The following is a 23,491-nucleotide window of genomic DNA, read 5'->3' on the forward strand; positions in this document are numbered from 1 at the left end:
CATCTTCAATGTCCATCGTCTCATCGCAGAGTCCTTCAACTCGATTAAGTAATTTAAAAGTTTGTCATGTAAACGCTCAATCGCTCAGAAATGAGTGTCATTTTGAAATTTTCAAAGAATATTTTAGAGATCATAATTATGACATAATTGCTGTTTCGGAAACGTGGTTGAATCGGTTAATACCTGATAACATGGTGTCTCTCCCACATCACACTCTTTATCGCCATGATTGCCATCTTCGTAGTGGAGGTGGGGTAGCTCTTTATGTGCGAAATAATATTAAAGCTGAATATGTTGCATCTTCAGCAAACTCAGAAGACAAACATCCGGAATACTTATTCGTTGAAATATTGAGTTCATCAAAGCAAAAGATACTAGTTGGTGTGGTCTATAAACCACCTAACATAGGACATTTAGATGATTTAGAGGAGGAAATGGAAAACATAATGGTGCCATTTAATAATATTATTATTGTTGGAGATTTAAATTAAGACTTAAGTAAAAAGAATTTTTATGGTTATCAACTGCGGAAGTTTTGTGATTGTTTAGACTTGCATATTGTTGAGTATGCTCCTACTCATCACTTACAAAACTCGAATTCTTGGATTGATGTTTGCATTGTGGATGATCTGTCCAAGGTGTTGGCGTCAGAACAATCTTCAGAGCCATTTATTTCTGATCATGACTTAATTTCTGTGACTTATAATTACAAAGTTGAAATACAACAGCTGAACAGCTTTACATTCAGAAATTGGAATGCTATTGATGATGATAAGCTGCGAGAATTGTGTGAAGATATTGATTATGAAACTCTGAAGGAGCTGGGCTCAGTTGATGAAATGAACACTTGTTTACATGCACACCTTGAACGTATTATAAATGCTATCGCGCCTGAAAAATTGGTTGTTCCGCGTCGACCACCGGCTCCATGGTTCACTGATGATATTAGAAGTCTCCAATGTTGGAGAAATAAGCTTTATCGCATCTACAGAAGGACGGGTTATGCTTATAAAGAGTACTCTAACGTCAGGCGATTGGTTAAAAAATGTATTACTGCAGCAAAGAAAAAATACTTTGACAATAAATTAATTAATGCAAAAAACTCGAGGAAACTTTGGAATGATTTAAGAAGATTAGGCATTGTTAAACAGAAGAAATCACAAACTATTATAAAAGTTGACTTGAATGAATTAAATGAATTCTTTGCACGTGCGTCGGGTAATGTCATCGATTCAGATGTTGACACGTCAGACATATTGTTGGTTGATAATAATGGCGATTAATTAACTTTCACAGAATTGAACACAGTAACAGTTAGAAAATCAATTATGAGATTGACGTCAAATTCATGTGGCTCGGATGGCTTTTCTATCAAGTCATATAAATATGTGCTGCCTTTTTTTTAGCAAGCAATTACAGACCTCTTCAACGTGTCATTAACTACAGGAGTCTTTCCGGAGAATTGGAAGCTATCACATGTGATTCCTATTCCAAAAAAGGCTTATCCAGTAAACTGTGAAGATTATAGGCCTATATCGCTGTTGCCAAACTTGTCAAAAGCCTTGGAACGATGTGCTCATGACCAAATTGTTAAATATATCGATGACAATAATTACTTCGATGAATATCAGACAGCATTTCGTGAAGGTTTGGGTACGCAGACTGCCATTGTAAAGTTCTGTGACGATATAAGACAAGCGGTGAATGAGTCAAAGGTTTTAATTGCGATCTCGTTTGACTTTAGCAAGACCTTTGATTCTGTTAATCACAAAAGATTATTATGTAAATTGTCATCTATGAACATGTCGAATTCAGCCGTTGATTGGATTGGATCTTATTTAGCAAACAGAAAGCAGTCCGTACGCTCTAGCGAAGGTAACTCGTCGTGGGAAGAAATTGTAAGTGGTGTACCTCAGGGAAGTGTGCTTGGTCCGTTATTATTCTCACTATACATCACAGATTTAGCTAAACGTTTAGATTGCCAATACTTATTCTATGCTGATGACTTACTGATATACCTTTCTTGCCATCTTTCTCAAAACAGTGTTTGTGTGAATAAGCTTAACGGTGAAATAATAAAAATCACAGATTGGTGCAGAAATAATCATCTAAAAATGAATCCTTCGAAGACGAAAGCAATTATTTGTGGAAGTAGAGCAAAAATTAGTATTGATGAGTGCAGACTAGCCGACACAATCTTTGTGGAGGGGTGTGCTATTCCTTATAGTAGCACTGTAAAATACCTTGGGGTGACTATAGATAGTACTCTCTCATGGGAGAATCAAGTAACAAATTTGTGCAATCGCGCTATGAGTATTCTAGCACAACTAGAAATAAACAATGAAATATTTAGTGAAAGTTTACGTATTAAGCTAGTATCTACTTTAATAATTCCTCTCTTTGATTATTGTTGTGCGGCGTATACGAATATATCAAACAAATTATTATTAAAGATGCAGCGTAAATTGAATTCATGTGTTAGATTTATCTATAAAGTACCAAAATATGAACATGTTACTCGAATTCGACTAAATTATCGGCAGCTATTCGGCTCAAAACTAGACTTTTTGCCTGTAGCACTGCGTAGAGGTGATGTCCGACAAGACTATCTTCGTATACCGCAGGCTAATTGTGTCATGTATGATAATTCATTCTTAATTCATGGCATACGTATCTGGAATGCACTGACAGCTGAGACTGTGGCTGTAGATAATTTGGTTGAATTTAAAAATGCTTGCTTCAATCACTTTTTTGAACATGACAATTAACAATTGCAATCTTTATTTTGGATCGTATTTAAATATTTTTTCTTGTAGAATTATTATGACTTTAAATTAAGTTATTTGTTTGTATTAAATAATCTATTTGGATTTTATAACATTTGAAATTAAATCTAATTGTAAACCTTTAATTAGTTAAGTAATCTTTTAACCTATGTAAACCAATGTAATTTAATTATTGATGGCTTTGAGGGAGCTTAGGTTCCAGAGCCAAATAAATTTTTTATCTATCTATCTATCTAATCAAATGTAAATTATAAATTTATCAATAATCATTGATTTTATGTTCTTTAGTAATTTTAACATAAAGATAAGTACACTGATAAAGAAATTAAAGGATTAAACGTTTACGTGTGTAGCAACACCAGGAAGTGGGAAGTGCAAAAAAACTTATCTACGAAATAAGCACAGAAAAAAAGCTGCTGAAAAAATGAAGACTTTAACAACTGATCAATATCAATCCGAATTCACAGTTGAAAAAAATATGCTTCAACATGACCCACAACCTCCGCATTTATCAAAAGCATCTGTTCTACGCACTGCAAAAGCTGAGTTAATTCGATCTGAGTACCACCATAGCGATCCAATAATATCTTTATCAATTATGAAAGAACACGTTTGGCCTGGAACATTTCATGATTTGTCATTCTCTCCATTTTATGTACATTATTGGACACATCATCAGCGAGATGTTTACATAAAATGTGCTGCTCAGGAAAATAGTTGTATATTTATTGATGCAACTGGTGGAATTTCTCCCAAGTTTATTAAGCTAGACAAGACAACCACTTCCAGCTTGTTTTTGGACCTCATTGCCATCAATATTTCAGGACAACAATTTACTACTGGCCAGATGATTTCTGAAAGACAGGACACGAACGTTATTATCAATTTCTGGAATGATTGGCTTAAATATGGATTTCCTCAACCAAAAGAAGTGGTTATGGATTCAAATAAAGCACAGTTAATTGCAACTATAACAGTTTTTACTCCCTATAAAACGATTGGACAATATGCTGATGCTTGTTTCTCGGAGTCAGTCCCAAACTGTTATATCAGAATAGATGTGGCACATTTCATCCATATCTATGCGAAATTTTTAAGTCAATCGAGTAGGTTGGTCAAAGTTTTTTACTTAGCGTGCTTAGGTAAATTAATATGCATGAGAAAGAAAGAAGTCCGAGATTATTTAAAAGCGATTTTCACTATAGCGCTTAGTAAACGAGTCGGAAATTTGCCTTCAGTACGTCTATCACCATGTCAAATTTCCAAAGACTTTTTGAGGAATTCGATCACAGGTATACACTTTAAAAATTACAAATAATTTATTAAACAACTGAGAGTTGTTCTTTTTTTTTTTTTTTAATACATGATAACTGTTTATACAATAAATTTTACAGTTACTAACTGGAAACTTTACCATTGAAAAATTAAATCTATTGAGTTACGATTAAAAGCCAGATCTTGGAGGTATTCTTGATTTGAAGAATTGTTTACAAAAAGCAGAATTATATAAAGCAAAAAAGACTTGTATAGACCTAATTAACTTTTTTTGTCTTCTTTAAATGTATACAATTTCTTTATCTTCTTTAACTTCTTTAACTTTTTCGAAGAGGGTTATTTTATTTTTAGACAACTGTTTAGATTTAAATTATCATATCTATCTCATTCCACTTTATTAATGAAGGTTCAATTGAGGTTCTTGTACATGAGTACATTTAAGATATATGGGAATTTCTACTTAAATGATGTTAAGTTATCACATCTAAGTATTAAAAATTCTCTTTTGTAACTTCAATCGAAAAGAAACAAACTTTTTTTATTCATGATCGTTATCTATTCTACTTAAATACTGAGTATTCCTTTGCTGAATTGAGTTTGCTTAAATTTTACACTCATTCAATTAATCAATCATCAAGATAATAATTCCTTATCCAATACAATTTTCATTATTTCAAAATTAAATTTTTGTTTTGTAACGGGTGATATTTTGCTCAATTGGCGCCTTAAATTAATTAAGTGAATTAATAAAACTAACTAATGAATCTAAATTAATTAATAAAAGGGCGCCACCGGGATTTTTAATCGCGGTTCCCGGAACCGGAACCAGAGCTGAGCTTATCTACAGGGAGAGAGAGTGGAGGAAGGTGATCTGAAATAAATAATAAATTTTTAATTAACAACGGTACCAAAAATTTATTAACAAAATAGAATAACAACTTATTCACTCGCACGTACACTGACTCACTTAAAACTAACTTAACACTACAACTTAATACTACCGAGGATTCCGGGCTAAAACCGACGCCTCAACTTAACCTAGGTAGCCAGCAAAGCACTCGTACAGAGGCTATCGTATACGAGGGCGATGTGTAAATTCCTTATAACTAACAAAAATTCTTAATCCTACAGTACCCTCATATGGAGCGTCTATACTGCAGTTTCTAGCTTACTACCGCTGTACCCCAACTTGGCGTCTATACAACGGCTTCTAAGGTATGTTAATTACTCTACTCGGCAAAACATCAACAAGTAGAGATCGTTACAAAAATTCTTAATCCTACAGTACCCTCTTATGGAACGTCTATACCGCAGTTTCTAACTAAGTCGCGCTGTCCACCGGACCCTCACGCTCTTAGACTGTACGAACTACTCTACTCGGCAAAACATCAACAAGTAGAGAATGTACACACTCACACACACATATCCCGCACGATCTTCACACACATAACCCGCTCACACACACACACACACACACTGGCTCTACTTAACTTTTATTTTTGACTTATAAAATTAAACTCCAAAAATTACAACATTAATTTTTACTAAAATTTTCAGTCATTAGCTCGCAAATAAATCGTAAACCATTTTCACAACTAATAATTTAATTCTCAAAAAAATCTACACTAAAAACCGATGCTTGAATTTATTCCAAATTATCCACGAGTTTAATACTCAACATTAAATAAATCTTTAGGAACAATATCGACGCATAAATTTATTTCAATTCAACTCGTAATTTATTTCTTAAATTTTGAATAAATTCTTAAGAATATTTCTTTATAAAATTCTAACTACTTTTCTGGGACTTAATCCACGCCATTAAATATTTTTATAAATAATTCCAATAAAATAATACTTTTAATTTTCAATAGTTCAATATATAAAATGACCACGTGGAATTTTTCGATTTATAAATAATTAATAAAACAATTTATCTCAATGTAAAATAAATTCACGAAAAATTATCCACGGGTATCCAATCTTAAGGGGTTAGGGGTAGTCAGAGGCACGAAAAAATGAGAATTTTCAGTATTTTTTTTTTGCTATTAAATCATGTTATTTTACCAAAGTAGTAATATGGCATTATTATACAATGTTTTGACTTGAAGTCACGAAAATTTCAAAAAAAAAAAAATTTTATTTCCAAAGTTATAGCTGTCTGTGTTGACCCAGTTCCAAAAAAAGGTCCTTGCGGTGACAATCATAAGTCCTTGGAGATTCATCTAAAATCAATCGGATGAAAAAATTAGTTTTATAAATAGATAATCCTGGGCCTGATCGAAGGATTTTTTTTTTCAAAAATTAACAAAATGGCGGCCTCAGGAAATTTTTGTCTAGATTTTTGGGAAAAAATCAACAGTTAATTGGTCTTAAAAAATCGAAATTTTTGAAAAAAAAAAAAATCCTTCGATCAGGCCCGAGTTTATTATGTATTCGAAAAGCTGTATAAATTTTATTAAAATCTACTGAGCGGTTTTCGAGTTACAGTTGTCACCAGTTCAAAAAACATAGTTTTGAGAAAAACACGTTTAAAGTTTCACACTAGATTCACGTACAGAAATACGAATTATTAAATTACTTACATCGAGTCATCTATTCCTGGGCCATATAATAGTTCTTCAGCCATGGTGGAAGTTTCCAAAACATCAATTTGCTGTTGCCTACGAAGCATTCTGCCTTCCCGAGTGTTTTCGTTGGCGCGCTGATCTGCCACTTTCACACGTGCAGCATCCAATTTTTCAGCATACCGATGGGAATTAGACCCACAATTAAGTCCTAGGGTATCCATAATCATTAATAATGAATTTGTACCTTCATTAAATATACAAGTAGCTATGTATGCAGCAATTTGTACGATAGTAGAACTAGTATTCACGGTTTTTGGGCATATTTTCCACACTAGTTGGTTGAAGCTCTCATTATTATTCTGATTGAATCCACCTACACATCTTGAAAGTAAATTATCATTACTGAGATCGTCGTAAATCGGTTTAATAGCTTTTAAAACATCAGGAGGTAAGGGAGAATAATCTTGAGTATAAGTATCAAGCTCTCTACTTGCTTCAGCGCGCTGGTAAGAGCACCAAGAATCTTCGCCTTTGGGACACACATCATGATTCGGATTTTCATCAGTCGAACCGTAGTGGTAAAAAGTTGCCATAATAGCAGATTTCATATCTTCAATAGAATCACAATGACGACGTATTGATAAACCATAGTACACAGTTAATTTGTCTATTACTTTTCCTGTAAGCCTACCTCTACCATCAAGACCTTTTTGTTTAGTTTTCAGAGTACGCAGTCGAGTCCCCATCCGCTTCTGAACATGGCCTATACATTCCTTTTTATTTATGGTTGTATTTTTGTCAGGATCTGATTTTATAATTCCAGAATAGGATGACAATAGAACCTTAAAAGGGGGTTTCTTGAAGCTGCCGCTAGCTATCTGCTCCCGAGCGCTTTGAAGTACCTGAGCTCTCTTTGTTATTTGTCGAATAACTCAAACTAATTATCGGATCGACTTGAAATTTTCAGAGAATATTTTTAAGATACTACACAAAACGAAAATGCAAAAAAAAAATAATTGATTTTTTGAAAATTCTGACTACCCCTAACCCCTTAATTACGTCGAAGTTCAGTAGCCAATTCTCAATAAATTATATTAAATAAATAATACTTTCTTGTAACAAATAAAATTAAATAATAATAATTCAATTGTTCTTACTAATAAATTATCACGTGAAATAATTGCCAGGAATTTGCGCGCTCAAAATTCAGAAATTAATTAATATTTTATTAATAAAAATGAATTTATTTAAGCCAATCTAGGATGTTAATCCACAGATTCGGTAGAATCTGGCGCCAAGTTCCGTTCAAATCAAATCCGTTGTAAACGGAGCGCCAGACTACCGACTGTGTTTACTGGAAACATTACGATATTTTGAGGTTGCAAATTTTATTTAATTCTATGGTACTTTTTTTTCCTAAATTGTCTATTACAACAGTAGATTATACCTTATTTTACTGATATTAATTAAATTATAATCAAAAGTTCCGTTCAAATCAAATCCGTTGTAAACGGAGCGCCAGACTACCGACTGTGTTTACTGGAAACATTACGATATTTTGAGGTTGCAAATTTTATTTAATTCTATGGTACTTTTTTTTCCTAAATTGTCTATTACAACAGTAGATTATACCTTATTTTACTGATATTAATTAAATTATAATCAATTATAACACCTAATCTACTTGAAATTAATAAATTTAATGAGCACAAACTATAGCAACGCAAAAATTTCGATCCTGACTTTTTTTCGATGGGGAATGGTCAGTGCCACAGACTAGATAAAATAAAAATGTATAGTAATCCTCCTATAGATACGCAACTACACTAAAAAAAGGTAATTGACAGCTTGCATCTACGGCCGTCAGGGTGCACTGGAATTATTATTTTGTGATGCACCTAGTGCATCCAACAGGTGACGCTACCTGTTATTAGAGCGCTATCTATTATGAGAGCGTGAATTCAAAAGAAATATTCAAATTAGTAAATATTAAATGATTAAAATCAGTTAAATTTTATATTCGAAGTAAATATTCAAATCATTTATTTCATGCTTTTACTCTTACCAGTTGTAATAAACATCTTTTGGTTAACTCTGTTTTATTTACAAAAGAAAATAAAATAAAATAAGGGAAAAACATATTTCGGTACAAAAGGACATTGTAACCGAATTTTCAGAACCCATAAAAGGTACTTGAGTAATTCAAGGACTATTTCTCGCCATATGGAATTTAAAACCCTATGAGGAAAAGTCGTAAAAGACACGTGTGAAACTCAATAAACCCTTGTTCTAAAAGTAACAAAGAATAATAAAAAACCATATGTAACTAAATAAAAATAAGATTGTTAAATAACATTTACTATTAAAATCTAACTTTATATAATATTGAAGTTGAGCAAAATTAAGTTAAAATAATTAATAATTATTATCTTGTATTTAATTTATAATTAATAATTATTATTTAATTTATAATTAAACGATAATGTCTATTCTTTTATACATGATAATAATTAAATTGACTTATAATTTTATTAGAAAATCCGATTGTAAAATAATAGAAATAATATTTAATTCAAGTTATTAATTAGTCAAACTCAAACATTAATCCAACATATTATAAGCAATAAAATATATATATTTTCATGTTATAGTTTATTATAATTTTTATTGTAATTTAATTTCAAGTTAATTATAAGTTAATTTTATTATAAATAGATTTTAAAAGGGTCTGTTAAATTAATAAAAATAGTTAAATAAACATAATGACTGTATTGCTAAAAGTGTATATTAGTGAAGTCTAACTTTCAGGCCGATAGGCTGAAATAAATATATATAGATATAGAGAAAATACATGTTAGTATATAAGGATCATTTATATGTAGTAGAAAATGTGTGTGCTTATGTATTCCTTAGAGTGGAAGTATGTATGGAAGTTATGGTGGGAGAAGAACGGAGTTTGAAGCTCTTCGGAAAAACTATGTAACGACACTTCTCACCGAGAGTTTAGATTGCTAAGATCACGTCATTGTAAACTTCAATTTTATATTTTGAAGCTTTTAATATTTTGTCAACTTGAATAATAAATTGAAACCAACTAAATAATTTTGATCAAAATTAAATAACGTCTAAATAGAATTCTTTTATTTAAAATGATTCCTTTCCCGCACTGAAACCGAGTATTTTAATACTCCCGGGCGAAAGAACTACAGTAAGTAAAGTTTTCAATAAATAAAAATAACATCCACTAGATGGAAGCATAACAATTTCTACATAAACTGTAGCTTTAATCAAGGGAATAGTTTGCGGTAAAAAATGCAGCCAACGCGAGATTTAAGTTAGTACCGTAGAAAAGTAAACTCCAATCTTAAAGGTGCTCACACATATGTTAATGAACTAAGATAAATTGCTTGCAGTTATTCTTTTATTTATTTACTTTGTTTATTTACTTTGAGCTCTCTGCGAGAAAGTATTGTATATAATTCTATATAATAAACTAACGATGTGGCTAAGGTACAGCAGACAAACTATACGACTCAAACCGCGTACACAAACCGCACCGTATGTATACGGAGTACTACAAATCCCGGGAAATTCAAATTTTATACGTAAAACACGCTTGTGGAGCTACACATGTACGGAGTCGTAACATACTTCTAAATAAATGAAATAATAATAATAATAATAGTTAAAAAAATGAAAATAATTATAATGGTAATAATAAATTGATAATTATAACAGTAACCATATTTATCATTATTATTATAATTATTATTATTATTATTGTTTTTAAATTATTCAGTATTAAGATATTAAATTTAAATTTACAATTATCTCAATTACAAAAAAGGTAAAAATTCATGTAAAGTTAAAAATCCAATTAATAATTTAGTTTATGAATCTAAGTCAAAGAGTATTCGCGGCTTATTTATATAAAATTTTATTAATGCTGCTAGATATTGTACGAAAAGTGATACTTTAATTGATTTACAGTAAAAGCTCTTAAAAGTTACCCAGGTTGTCTTTCTCGCTTTTATTGATGTTTTATGAGAAATTGAGACAGAACTACGGTAACTTTTAACAACTTTCACTGTATATTGAAACTTTATAAACATTCAATTTCCGCGGGGAAAATACAAACTTTGAATTAAAAATCTTTTTAATAACAAAAAATGTTAAAATTTATTTTTAATATAAAATTCCTAGAATTAATTATTAAATAACTTTCCATGTGTATTTTTCTAGATATATTTTCTTCTAATTCAGTCGTATTTGTTAACTACAGTCAATACTTAAAAGAGCTAGAATTGTTTGATTTTGCTTTCTTCGGAAAAGTCAGCTGATCAAGATCTGAGTAATTCTGTTCGAGCAATGTTCAGATACTACAAACGTCTTAATGATTGTAGCCTGTAGGTGGCACTACTTGTTAATTAAGCGAAGTTTGAAACGATGATATTTCTTACATAATACGAATATTATTTATAAGTTTACGAATTGTGATATTTACTAACAACAATATGATATTGACACTAAATAATAATGAAAATAATAATAATTATAATAACGACAATATTAACAATGACAATATGGATAATACTAAAAATATTTATAATGGTAAAAATAAATTGATAATACGATTTATTATTATTATTATCATTGATATTGTTTTTAAATTATTAAGTATTAAAGTATTAAATTTAAATTTACAACTATCACAACTACAAAAATGTAAAAATATATGTAAAATTAAAAGCTTACAATTGATCATTTAGTTTATCAATCTAAGCTAAAGAATGTTCGCGGCTTATTGATATAAAATTTTATCAATGCTGCTAGATATTGTACGAAAAGTGATACTTTAAATGATTTATATTAAAACTTTATAAACATTCAATTTCCGCGGGAAAAATACAAACTTTGAATTAAAAATTTTTTTAAAAACAAAAAGTGTTAAAATATTTTTTTTAATATAAAATCCCTAGAATTAATTATTAAATAACTTTCCATTCGTATTTTTCTAAATATACTTTCTTTTCATTTAGTTGTATTTATTAACTAGAGTCAATATTTAAGGGCCAGTTTTTCAATCTAGGATAAAATTTTATCTAATGATAAAATATATCTATATACTTCATATATATAAATATACTGGCATCATAATTTTATCCTGGATACAATTTTATCTTGATTTGAAAAACTGACTCTAAAAGAGGTAGAATTGTTTGATTTTGCTTTCTTCGGAAAAGTCAGCTGATCAAGATCTGAGTAATTCTGTTCGAGCAATGTACAGATACTACAAACGTCTTGATGATTGTTACCTGTAGGTGGCACTACTTGTTAATTGAGCGAAGTTTGAAACGATGATATTTCTTACATAATATTTATTAACCAGTCTAAATACACAACAGACTAAACGTTGTTCGAGTTCTACTTTCTTGGGATAAACCAGCTGTTCAGTGTCTGGGGAATTTTCATTGAAGATAGTGTACATTCTATAATCTCATGGTTGTTGCCTGTAGATGGCACTGTCATTCAATTGAGCGGGTTTTAAATAATTTTAATCTCTTGATAATACGTAACATAACTATGCGTTTGATACATTGAGTCATTTACTAACAACAATATCATAATAACAATAAATAATATTGGTAATCATAATAACAACAACAATAATAGTAATTATAATACTGAAAGTAATAAACTATGCGTTTGATACATTGTGTCATTTACTAACAACAATATCATAATAACAATAAATAATATTGGTAATCATAATAACAACAACAATAATAGTAATTATAATCCGAACAAAAACAGTTTCACTGTAAAAAAATCGCGCCAAGTCCACGTTCATAAGACTATTAAGGAAAAAAAATTTTTTTTTTTCTTTACAAAAAGATATAAAATAGAAAAATGAAAAAATCAACAGACTCGATAGAGTCTGGCGCCAAGTTCCGTTCTCAAGCCAGACTACCGAGTGTGTATATACCGTAAGCAGAACGGTTTTTTGAGGTTACAAATTTTTTTTCAAATTTATTTTGATTTTTTTTCTATATGATATTTTATAATAGTAGTTCATGTAGCTATATTAAAGCAAATTTTAAGGGAGTTGGGAAAGAACGGATAGGGGAAAGGGGGGACCTACTCAGTAGGAATTTTTCCGTAATTGAAAAAATAATCAGACAGCCCAGACTGGGAATCGAACCCAGATCTCTCGGTTACGCGCCAAGGGCTCTCCAGTTAAGCTATCCGAGACAAGTACTGACTACTTTATTCAGTCACGTATATAAGACCCACCGAGCAAACAACGCCACCGTCCATCTTACGGTAAAGAGCCATATTAAAGCAAATTTTAAGGGAGTTGGGAAATAACGGATAGGGGAAAGGGGGGACCTACTCAGTGGAAATTTTTCCGTAATTGAAAAAATAATCAGACAGCCCAGACTGGGAATCGAACCCAGATCTCTCGGTTACGCGCCAAAGGCTCTCCAGTTAAGCTATCCGAGACAATAAAATTATTAAAAATAATCAACACAAACTATAGCGACCCAGATTTTTAGATTTTAACTTTTTTCTTATGTAAAAAGCGAACGGCCAGAGACTAAATAATATAAGGATGCATGCTAATCTTATAATAGATGGGAAACTACAGTGAAAAAAAGATATTTGAGAGCTTGCAATTACACACGCCAGGCGGCGCAAGAATAACTTTTACATGAACTATAGCTTAAAGGGGATAGTTTGCCACCGGAAATGTATTAAATTAAAATTGTCAATTTTTATTATAATTACAAAAAATACTGAAATCCGAACAAAAACAGTTTCACTGTAAAAAATTGCGCCAAGTCCACATTCATAAAACTCATCTCAATAACATTTGCACTTTACAAAAAAAATTAGGCTCGTTTTAATAATTTTCATTCTCTACAAAAAGATGTGAAATACAAAAAAATACCAAGAAACCGTCATAATGTTGAAAAAATTGAAAAAAAATTTGTTGAAAATTAAAAAATAAAAAAAAAAATTTTTTATCGTACTTGGCGCGCGTCATTGAGTACCCCAAATTTTTTCAGGATAAATAAACATCCTTTTAATGCTGAGAAATTTATAAGTAAGTCAACCTATGTTATTTCATTATAAGTTTTACAAGTTAGGTAAAATTGACATGTCATACGCAGTTATGCAAACTACATATAAGTCGATACGCATGCATACGTTGGGTCGGTTGCATTGTGAGAATTGTGTTTACTAAAAAATAAAACATATGGCCGACTAAATTAGGACAATGTGGTGTGAGTGCCAATCAAAATGTGTTAATCACAATTAAACGAAGTAATATCAAACTTTAATATTGCATAAGGTTCTTCATTAAAGATTAATGACGAAGCTGAAAAAAAATGAATCCAAAAATTTTATATAATTTCAGATTTCTTGAACACACCACCATATTGACAGTTGTTCTCACTAAAGATCTAAAAAAAATTTTAAGAACGGGTTTTTCACTAAAACTGATAATTAATACACTAAGCAATGTTTTCAATGAGTTCAGTATCCTTGACTAATGAAATCTATATAAATATATAATATGATTATATATATACAAGCGAAATCGATTTTTCTTGAGTTGAAATTCTTCCGAAAAAATTTGGGGTACTCAATGACGCGCGCCAAGTACGATAAAAAAATTTTTTTTTATTTTTTAATTTTCAACAAATTTTTTTTCAATTTTTTCAACATTATGACGGTTTCTTGGTATTTTTTTGTATTTCACATCTTTTTGTAGAGAATGAAAATTATTAAAACGAGCCTAATTTTTTTTGTAAATTGCAAATGTTATTGAGATGAGTTTTATGAACGTGGACTTGGCGCAATTTTTTACAGTGAAACTGTTTTTGTTCGGATAATTATTAACCGGCCGAATCAATAATTTAATTTCTCACGACTCCTAAACCCAAGAGGTCTAGAACATTCCTCGGGTATAAAATTCCCCAAGAGGAATGCTCACAATGCTAACGAATCAAATCAATTAAAATAATTAATTATTATTGAGCAAATTATTATAAACAATTGAATTATCGAAATTTAATTAATAATGAGAAGTAGTAAAATTTATGAGCCGGATATACGACCCCCTTGGCTCATCAAAAATGTGAAAGTCTCAATACCTGGTTAAATTTGTGCTGAGGAAACTCTTTGTTCAAAACTGGCTTCCTTCTTGGACTTTTTGGCTGCTGATGTTGTTGAACTGAGCACTGCACTACTTCTAACTCACCGCAGCTACGCGATCAGCCAAGAAACCTCAGATTTACCCCCACTTACCGCTACTGGGTCCCGAAGACCGAGACGCGCCAGTGCTGCGTCGAATAATTATCATGCGTGATCGGTTTTACCGATACAGGGTAAATTATCCTGTTACAGTTTCTTTAAAGTCATTTTAATAGATTTAAATTTTGAATTTAATGTACGTATTTGATTATTTATGTTATAAATAATTTCAGATATGGATGAAAGCTTTGATGAGGACGGCAATGACGATAATTATGATTTAACGGGTAATGCTGATCAAGATATTGAGGAAGATGCTACTGAAGAAAATTCGTGTTCTCAATGGGGAAGAGACATTCTTGAAGAAGTTAAAAGTAACTTAGATAATAACGGAAAAGAAAAAAATGCACATCACAATGAAAAACTAGTGACTAAAATACTAGACGACATAAAAAGAATTCCACTGTGGTCGTGTATTTGTTATGATAAATTTTCCACTGGTGGACGGATTGGGAATATGTCATTGTCCCAGCTGAGCAATGTCCCAATTGATCAATGTCCCATTTTTTATTGTCCCAGTCAGCGAAAATCAAACTAGCGGTCTCTGGTAATTAAAAAAATAACTATAAAAATTTAATTTTCGTTACCGGAGAAATTTTTTTTACAGATGGCGCTGATTTGCGGAAAAATGAAAATATTGAAATAAATATATCTGAGTGATTTTCTTCATAGCTTTTGACTTTTAATACTGGTGCTTGAAACTTTTAGAGGTATCCACAGTACACTGGTACTTTGGACGAACTTCGAATGTTTATTCCAGGTCTTTCCCTCCATAGGTTTTTATTGTAATTACTACCAGTGGATTTTTTAATCAACCCTAAATGCACCGACGACCTTTTCGCATTGATACCTCTACACCAGGTCCTTGCCTCCATGGGTTTTTGTTTTAAATACTACCGGTGGATTTCTTAATCAACCCTAAATGTACCAACGACCTTAACGAGTTAATACGTTAACTCGAGGTGCTTACCTTCATAGGTTTTTATTTTAAATACTACTAGTGGCTTTCTTAATCAACCCCAAATGTACCAACGACCTTACTGAATTGATACCTCCACTCCAGATCTTTGCCTCCATAGGTTTTTATTTTTAATACTACAGGTGGATTTCTTAATCAACCCTAAATGTACCAATGACCTTACCGAATTGATACCTCCATTCTAGGTCTTTGCCTCCATAGGTTTTTATTTTAAATACTACAGGTGGATTTTTTAATCAACCCTAAATCTACCAATGACCTAACTAAATTGATACCTCCACTCCAGGTCTTTGTTTCCATAGGTTTTTATTTTTAATACTACAGGTGGATTTTTTAATCAACCCTAAATCTACCAATGACCTTACCAAATTGATACCTCCACTCCAGGTCTTTGCCTCCATAGGTTTTTATTTTAAATACTACAGGTGGATTTCTTAATCAACCCTAAATGTACCAACGACCTTACCGAGTTAATACGTTAACTCCAGGTGCTTACCTTAATAGGTTTTTATTTTAAATACTACTAGTGGCTTTCTTAATCAACCCCAAATGTACCAACGACCTTACTGAATTGATACCTCCACTCCAGATCTTTGCCTCCATAGGTTTTTATTTTTAATACTACAGGTGGATTTCTTAATCAACCCTAAATGTACCAATGACCTTACCGAATTGATACCTCCATTCTAGGTCTTTGCCTCCATAGGTTTTCATTTTAAATACTACAGGTGGATTTTTTAATCAACCCTAAATCTACCAATGACCTAACTAAATTGATACCTCCACTCCAGGTCTTTGTTTCCATAGGTTTTATTTTAATGACTATACTACAGGTGGATTTTTTAATCAACCCCTACCCACCAATGACCTTACCAAATTGATACCTCCACTCCAGGTCTTTTGCCTCCATAGGTTTTATTTTAAATACTACAGGTGGATTTCTTAATCAACCCTATTCTACCAATGACCTTACCTAATTGATACCTTCACTCCAGGTACTGGTCGCCATAGGTTTTATTTTAAATACTACTGACAGGTTTTCTTAATCGACCCTCATATATATATATATATATATATATATATATATATATATATATATATATATATATATATATATATTTAGTTTAGCCGAAATGCTTGAAGATACTATATTTATCATATGTGTCGTCTTAAGCCTAGTGTAAATATTCGAAAAGTTTCAAAATTATAAAACTTATATTTCTCACTTTCTAACTCGAATAACTTTGGAATGGTAAAACTTATTGAAGTCTCTCGATGTTAAAGCTCTTTAAATAAGCTTTCGATTTCATATCATATGCGTGGTCTTAAAAGTAAGTCCTATTCCGCTATGCTAAATATGAAATTTGCATTGCACTCATTTTTAATGAAATCTAGGGCCATTTCGGCTGTCGAATGGCACAATACTACCGGTGATTTTGTTAACCAACCGTAAATGCACTAATGAAACTGATACGTTTACTCCATGTCTATTTAGATAGGGATAATATAGCCTGAAGCCTCATCCTATTAATTATTATGTTATAGTTTAAATTTATTGAAGTTAAGATGTTGAAAATTCAGGATTACATTACGTATATTGTTTTCATTTTTCCCCTGCAGGTTTATATTTGGAATTTTACTTTTATGTGGGTGGCAGAGTTAGCCGAGCGGCACACGTTTGATTTGGGCGATCACCCAGGTAAGCAGCATTGAGCGTGGTCGCACATCCAAGTAATAACCACGCTTAATGCTGCTTACCTGGGTGATCGCCCAAATCAAACGTGTGCCGCTCGGCTAACTCTGCCACTTACATAAAAGTAAAATTCCAAATATAAACCTGCAGGGAAAAAACAAAATGAAAACAATATACGTAATGTAATCCTGAATTTTCAACATCTTAACTTCAATAAATTTAAACTAAAACTTACTATAAACATAATAATTAATAGGATGAAGTATCAGAAACACTTGAAGTAGACGTATGAACTCGGTCAAGTCGTCAATATATTTGGAGTTCATTAAGAAATTAATCTATATTATTTAAAATGGGAACCTATCAAAATAGACACATGGAGTAAACGTATCAGTTTCATTAGTGCATTTACGGTTGGTTAACAAAATCACCGGTAGTATTTAAAAAAAGTGCCATTCGACAGCCGAAATGGAAGTAGATTTCATTATAAATAAAAATGAGTGCAACAGCAAATTTCATATTTAGCATAGCGGAATAGGACTTACTTTAAGACTACACATATGATATGGTACTCAAATTGAAGCTTATTTAAAGAGCTTTAAGATTCAACTAACAGAGATTCAATAAGTTTTACCATTCCAAAGTTATTCGAGTTAGAAAGTGAGAAATGAAAGTTTTTATAATTTTGAAACTTTTCGAATATTGGCATATCTAAATAATTTTAAGACGACACATATGATATATATAGTATCTTCAAACTTGACTTCGGTAAATAAATAAATAAATAAATATATATATATATATATATATATATATATATATATATATATATATATATATATATATATATATGTATATATATGAGGGTCGATTAAGAAAACCACCAGTAGTATTTAAAATAAAAACCTATGGCGACTAAGACCTGGAGTGGAGGTATCAATTAGGTAAGGTCATTGGTAGATTTAGGGTTGATTAAGAAATCCACCTGTAGTATTTAAAATAAAAACCTATGGAGGCAAAGACCTGGAGTGGAGGTATCAATTTGGTAAGGTCACTGGTAGATTTAGGGTTGATTGAGAAATCTACCTGTAGTATTTAAAATAAAAACCTATGGAGGCAAAGACCTGGAATGGAGGTATCAATTCGGTAAGGTCATTGGTAGATTTAGGGTTGATTAAAAAATCTACCTGTAGTATTTAAAATAAAAACCTATGGAGGTAAAGACCTGGAATGGAGATATCAATTCGGTAAGGTCGTTGGTACATTTAGGGTTGATTAATAAATCCACCTGTAGTATTTATAATAAAAACCTATGGAGGCAAAGATCTGGAGTGGAGGTATCAATTCAGTAAGGTCGTTGGTACATTTGGGGTTGATTAAGAAAGCCACTAGTAGTATTTAAAATAAAAACCTATGAAGGTAAGCACCTGGAATTAACGTATTAACTCGGTAAGGTCGTTGGTACATTTAGGGTTGATTAAGAAATCCACCTGTAGTATTTAAAATAAAAACCTATGGAGGCAAAGACCTGGAATGGAGGTATCAATTCGGTAAGGTCATTGGTACATTTAGGGTTGATTAAGAAATCCACCTGTAGTATTAAAAATAAAAATCTATGGAGACAAAGACCTGGAGTGGAGGTATCAATTTAGTAAGGTCATTGGTAGATTTAGGGTTGATTAAAAAATCCACCTGCACAGTAAAAAATATTGTGTAAAATCAACACAGTTTGTGTGTTAAAACGGTTGACACGAAATTTGTGTTGAAATTTTGACACAAACTTTGTGTAACCCCTTTTTAACACAAAGATTATGTTAAAATATCGCCACAAGAGGGCGCAAAGAATCTTACACTTTTAGAGTGTCAATCTTAACACAAAATAAATGTTAAATAATTTTATTTATTCTAATCAACTGTTTTATACCTATAAAATAAATTTTTTTTATTTCCTCAACTGTAGTCAATAATATTTATTAAAAAAAAAATTTTTTTTTTATTTACATTTTATTAAATCAACAGTTATTGAATGTAAATAATTGTAGGTAAAATTTTAAATAATTAAATCGAAAAACAATTTATAGATTTTAGAAATAAAGCAGCAAATTAAAAAATATAATTGTCTTTATTATTTAATAATATTTATTATATTTTCATATTAGATTATAAGAATATTAGATTATAAGAAATAATTAGTTATAATGAAGATTAATCTTTTAAAACAAGGTTGTTAAACGTAGCAGGCAAATTTAGTTTGGCTCAAACTTTAGTATTTTTCCACTCCAGAATAAATATGACAGTCACTTTTTGACTTTGATTTACATCAAATTTTTGAATGTTAGATGAATTCCCACTTACCTAAAAAAAAATAAAACTTACATCAAAATAAATTTTAGTATTGCATACTTGGTATAAAAAAAAAAAAAAAAAATTAATAAAAACAAAAATCAGTAACTGGCAGTTAAAAAATTCAGAAATTTTAATTTATAATAATCATTAATTTTACAGAGAATATTTTTTCAATATCTACTATTAAGAGTACTTAATTTTATAAAAACAAATTTTAAGGTTATCTTTGAAGAAAGAAAGGTTATCTACAGTATTCAGAAATTTCAATAATAAATAAATAATCACTCACCGTTGATTACATCAATTTTTTTGTTCGTATTATAAACTCACTTTATCTTTAATTTTTAGAATAAATAACTTTATTATTAACACTCAAAACACGAACAAAATAGATGCCATTGATGACGCTCACTTTGTGAAAACGGTTGCTGCGTAAAGTAAAGAACCGACGCGCTGTTAACACAAAGTTAATGTTATATTGATGGAGATTTTGACACAAACTTTGCGTTAATTCCACAGTAACATACAAAATGTGTTAATAAAGAGTGTATAACACATTTTTTATGTTACAAAATAAAGTAACACAAACTTTGTGTTATTTTAACACACTACAATTTTTAACACAAACCGTTTTAGACACAAATACACCATATGCTTTACTGTGTGTAGTATTTAAAATAAAAACCTATGGAGGCAAAGACCTGGAATGGAGGTATCAATTCGGTAAGGTCATTGGTACATTTAGGGTTGATTAAGAAATCCACCTGTAGTATTAAAAATAAAAACCTATGGAGACAAAGACCTGGAGTGGAGGTATCAATTTAGTAAGGTCATTGGTAGATTTATGTTGATTAAAAAATCCACCTGTAGTATTTAAAATAAAAACCTATGGAGGCAAAGACCTGGAATGGAGGTATCAATTCGGTAAGGTCATTGGTACATTTAGGGTTGATTAAGAAATCCACCTGTAGTATTAAAAATAAAAACCTATGAGACAAAGACCTGGAGTGGAGGTATCAATTTGGTAAGATCATTGGTAGATTTAGGGTTGATTAAAAAATCCACCTGTAGTATTTAAAATAAAAACCTATGGAGGCAAAGACCTGGAATGGAGATATCAATTCGGTAAGGTCGTTGGTACATTTAGGGTTGATTAAGAAATCCACCTGTAGTATTTATAATAAAAACCTATGGAGGCAAAGATCTGGAGTGGAGGTATCAATTCAGTAAGGTCGTTGGTACATTTGGGGTTGATTAAGAAAGCCACTAGTAGTATTTAAAATAAAAACCTATGAAGGTAAGCACCTCGAGTTAACGTATTAACTCGGTAAGGTCGTTGGTACATTTAGGGTTGATTAAGAAATCCACCGGTAGTATTTAAAACAAAAACCCATGGAGGCAAGGACCTGGTGTAGAGGTATCAATTCGAAAAGGTCGTCGGTGCATTTAGGGTTGATTAAAAAATCCACTGGTAGTAATTACAATAAAAACCTATGGAGGGAAAGACCTGGAATAAACATTCGAAGTTCGTCCAAAGTACCAGTGTACTGTGGATACCTCTAAAAGTTTCAAGCACCAGTATTAAAAGTCAAAAGCTATGAAGAAAATCACTCAGATATATTTATTTCAATATTTTCATTTTTCCGCAAATCAGCGCCATCTGTAAAAAAAATTTCTCCGATAACGAAAATTAAATTTTTATAGTTATTTTTTTAATTACCAGAGGCCGCTAGTTTGATTTTCGCTGACTGGGACAGTAAAAAATGGGACATTGATCAACTGGGACATTGCTCAGCTGGGACAATGACATATTCCCGACGGATTCCAGCTTCAAGTGCGTCAGTAGAGGGTGAAGTAGGTCACTTAAAGCAAGGTCTTTTTAAAGACACAAATGGTGTAAGAGTAGAGGTTGCCGTTGAAAAACATATTAGATATCTTCAAGGTCGAATAAGTATTGTTGATGCAAATATTGAAGAACTTCTGTCAAAATCAAGTGACGAATCCCTTGAAGATAGAGATTCTTCAACGCTTAATAACACTAGTAATATTAATGAAAAATCTACTGAAACCACTAATGTCATTGTAAATGAAAAATCTATTGAAACTACTGACGTCAGTGCTAATGAAAAATCTATTCAAACCACTGATATCAGCGTTAATGAAAAATCTATTGAAACCACTGATGTCAGTGTTGATAATGATGATGATTATGCTGGTAACGTTGTTCAAGGCGGAAAAAGCCGATTATCACCTGCTAATGATGCGATAAAATCTAAAAGTAACTGTGTATGCTGTGCAAAGACTCTGCAAGATGGTGATTCTTTTCTGGTAGATGAATCTGATGATGCGTACTCAAAACATCGGCTTTGTTCTCAGTGTAATAAACTTGTGTCACTCGATACTAAAAAAATGTTAGGAAAACGAGAGTTCGAAAATTGGAGAGGACAAGGTCAGCCTCTGAAAAAAAAGAATTCTCGTTCTTTTTATATTGGCACAAAATCTAAAAACGTCAAAGAAATGTTAGAACATAAAAAATTTAAGGGCTTGCCGATCTTAAAACGTGGCGACTCCAAGGACTTGAAAGCGATAAAGATTAACAATCGATGGATTAGTTTGTACAACACATGTCCATTCGATAGTTTATTTCAATTGATGCTAGTTGCGGCGTGTGATTTTCCTATTATAAACACAAAAGTACGTATTAATATAATAACAATAACATTTCAAGTATTTGTAGTACAAATAGAATTAATATGAATAGTTATTATGAATGACTTAACATTATTAAAATAATTTACTCAACAGATAGCTACAGAAAAGAATAACAGCCTATACGAAGCAGTTCATGACGCTCTACGAAAAACTATTTCAACCAAAACCTACCGAACGCGTGCAAAAATATTGTTAACACATTTCATAGTGTTAAAGTTCGTCAACAATGTAGACTTCGTTACGTGTGAAACTTCAGTTGGAAGTTTTGCAGCGAAGCTGTTCAAGAATCAGTCAAGTTACGAGGAAACTCTACATTATCCTCGAGGTTGTGCGTCTCGAACTATTTCACTTCCAGTGATAAGCATTAAAGATAATTCATTAAGGGGTTACATGGGTTTCGTCGGGTAAAAAAAGGCCTATTTTCAATATTTTTTTTTCTATGTAAAAAATTATTTATTTAATTCAAATTTTTTTCTGTCTTATAGATACATATTTAAAGAATAATTTCTAAAATTTTCAAAAAAAAAAAAAATTAAAACTCCTCCATTGTGACGTCATTTCCGGTGACCCCTCGGAAAAAAGGTGCGTCTGCGTTGTCAGCATAACTCCTGACAAAATCATCTAAAATGAAAAAACAAAAATAAGTTTTTTAGTTAAGACCATAAACTCGTGCTTGAACGAAGGAAAGAAAAAAAAAGTAAAAATTGGAATTTTGGCAGACATTTTTCCAAAAAAATGAAAATTTCGGTCAAATTTGCTTGACATTTTGTTTTTTTTTAAATAGTTGTAATTGAAAAAAAAAAATCCT

The 23,491-nt window shown here is 31.2% G+C and overlaps 2 protein-coding genes across 2 annotated transcripts in view; both read right to left on the reverse strand.

Annotated features, from left to right (window-relative positions):
* LOC123263996 overlaps positions 1 to 23,491 on the reverse strand; it is a gene marked incomplete in the record, with an annotated part of 337,741 nt that overhangs the window by 249,581 nt on the left and 64,669 nt on the right.
* On the reverse strand, positions 6,146 to 7,580 carry LOC123264042. Its single transcript, XM_044727087.1, has 2 exons — positions 6,647 to 7,580; positions 6,146 to 6,286 (listed from the first exon to the last, which is right to left on the reverse strand). The coding sequence occupies exons 1-2, from the start codon at positions 7,375 to 7,377 to the stop codon at positions 6,283 to 6,285; spliced, it is 735 nt and encodes a 244-aa protein (XP_044583022.1). The 5' UTR covers positions 7,378 to 7,580; the 3' UTR covers positions 6,146 to 6,282.

Source organism: Cotesia glomerata, linkage group LG1, assembly GCF_020080835.1.
Source record: "Cotesia glomerata isolate CgM1 linkage group LG1, MPM_Cglom_v2.3, whole genome shotgun sequence".
Taxonomy (NCBI): domain Eukaryota; kingdom Metazoa; phylum Arthropoda; class Insecta; order Hymenoptera; family Braconidae; genus Cotesia; species Cotesia glomerata.

What these genes read in the sequence shown, in the direction of transcription:
- LOC123264042 (XM_044727087.1), bottom strand. Translation starts at nt 7,377, where the DNA reads ATGGGGACTCGACTGCGTACTCTGAAAACTAAACAAAAAGGTCTTGAT.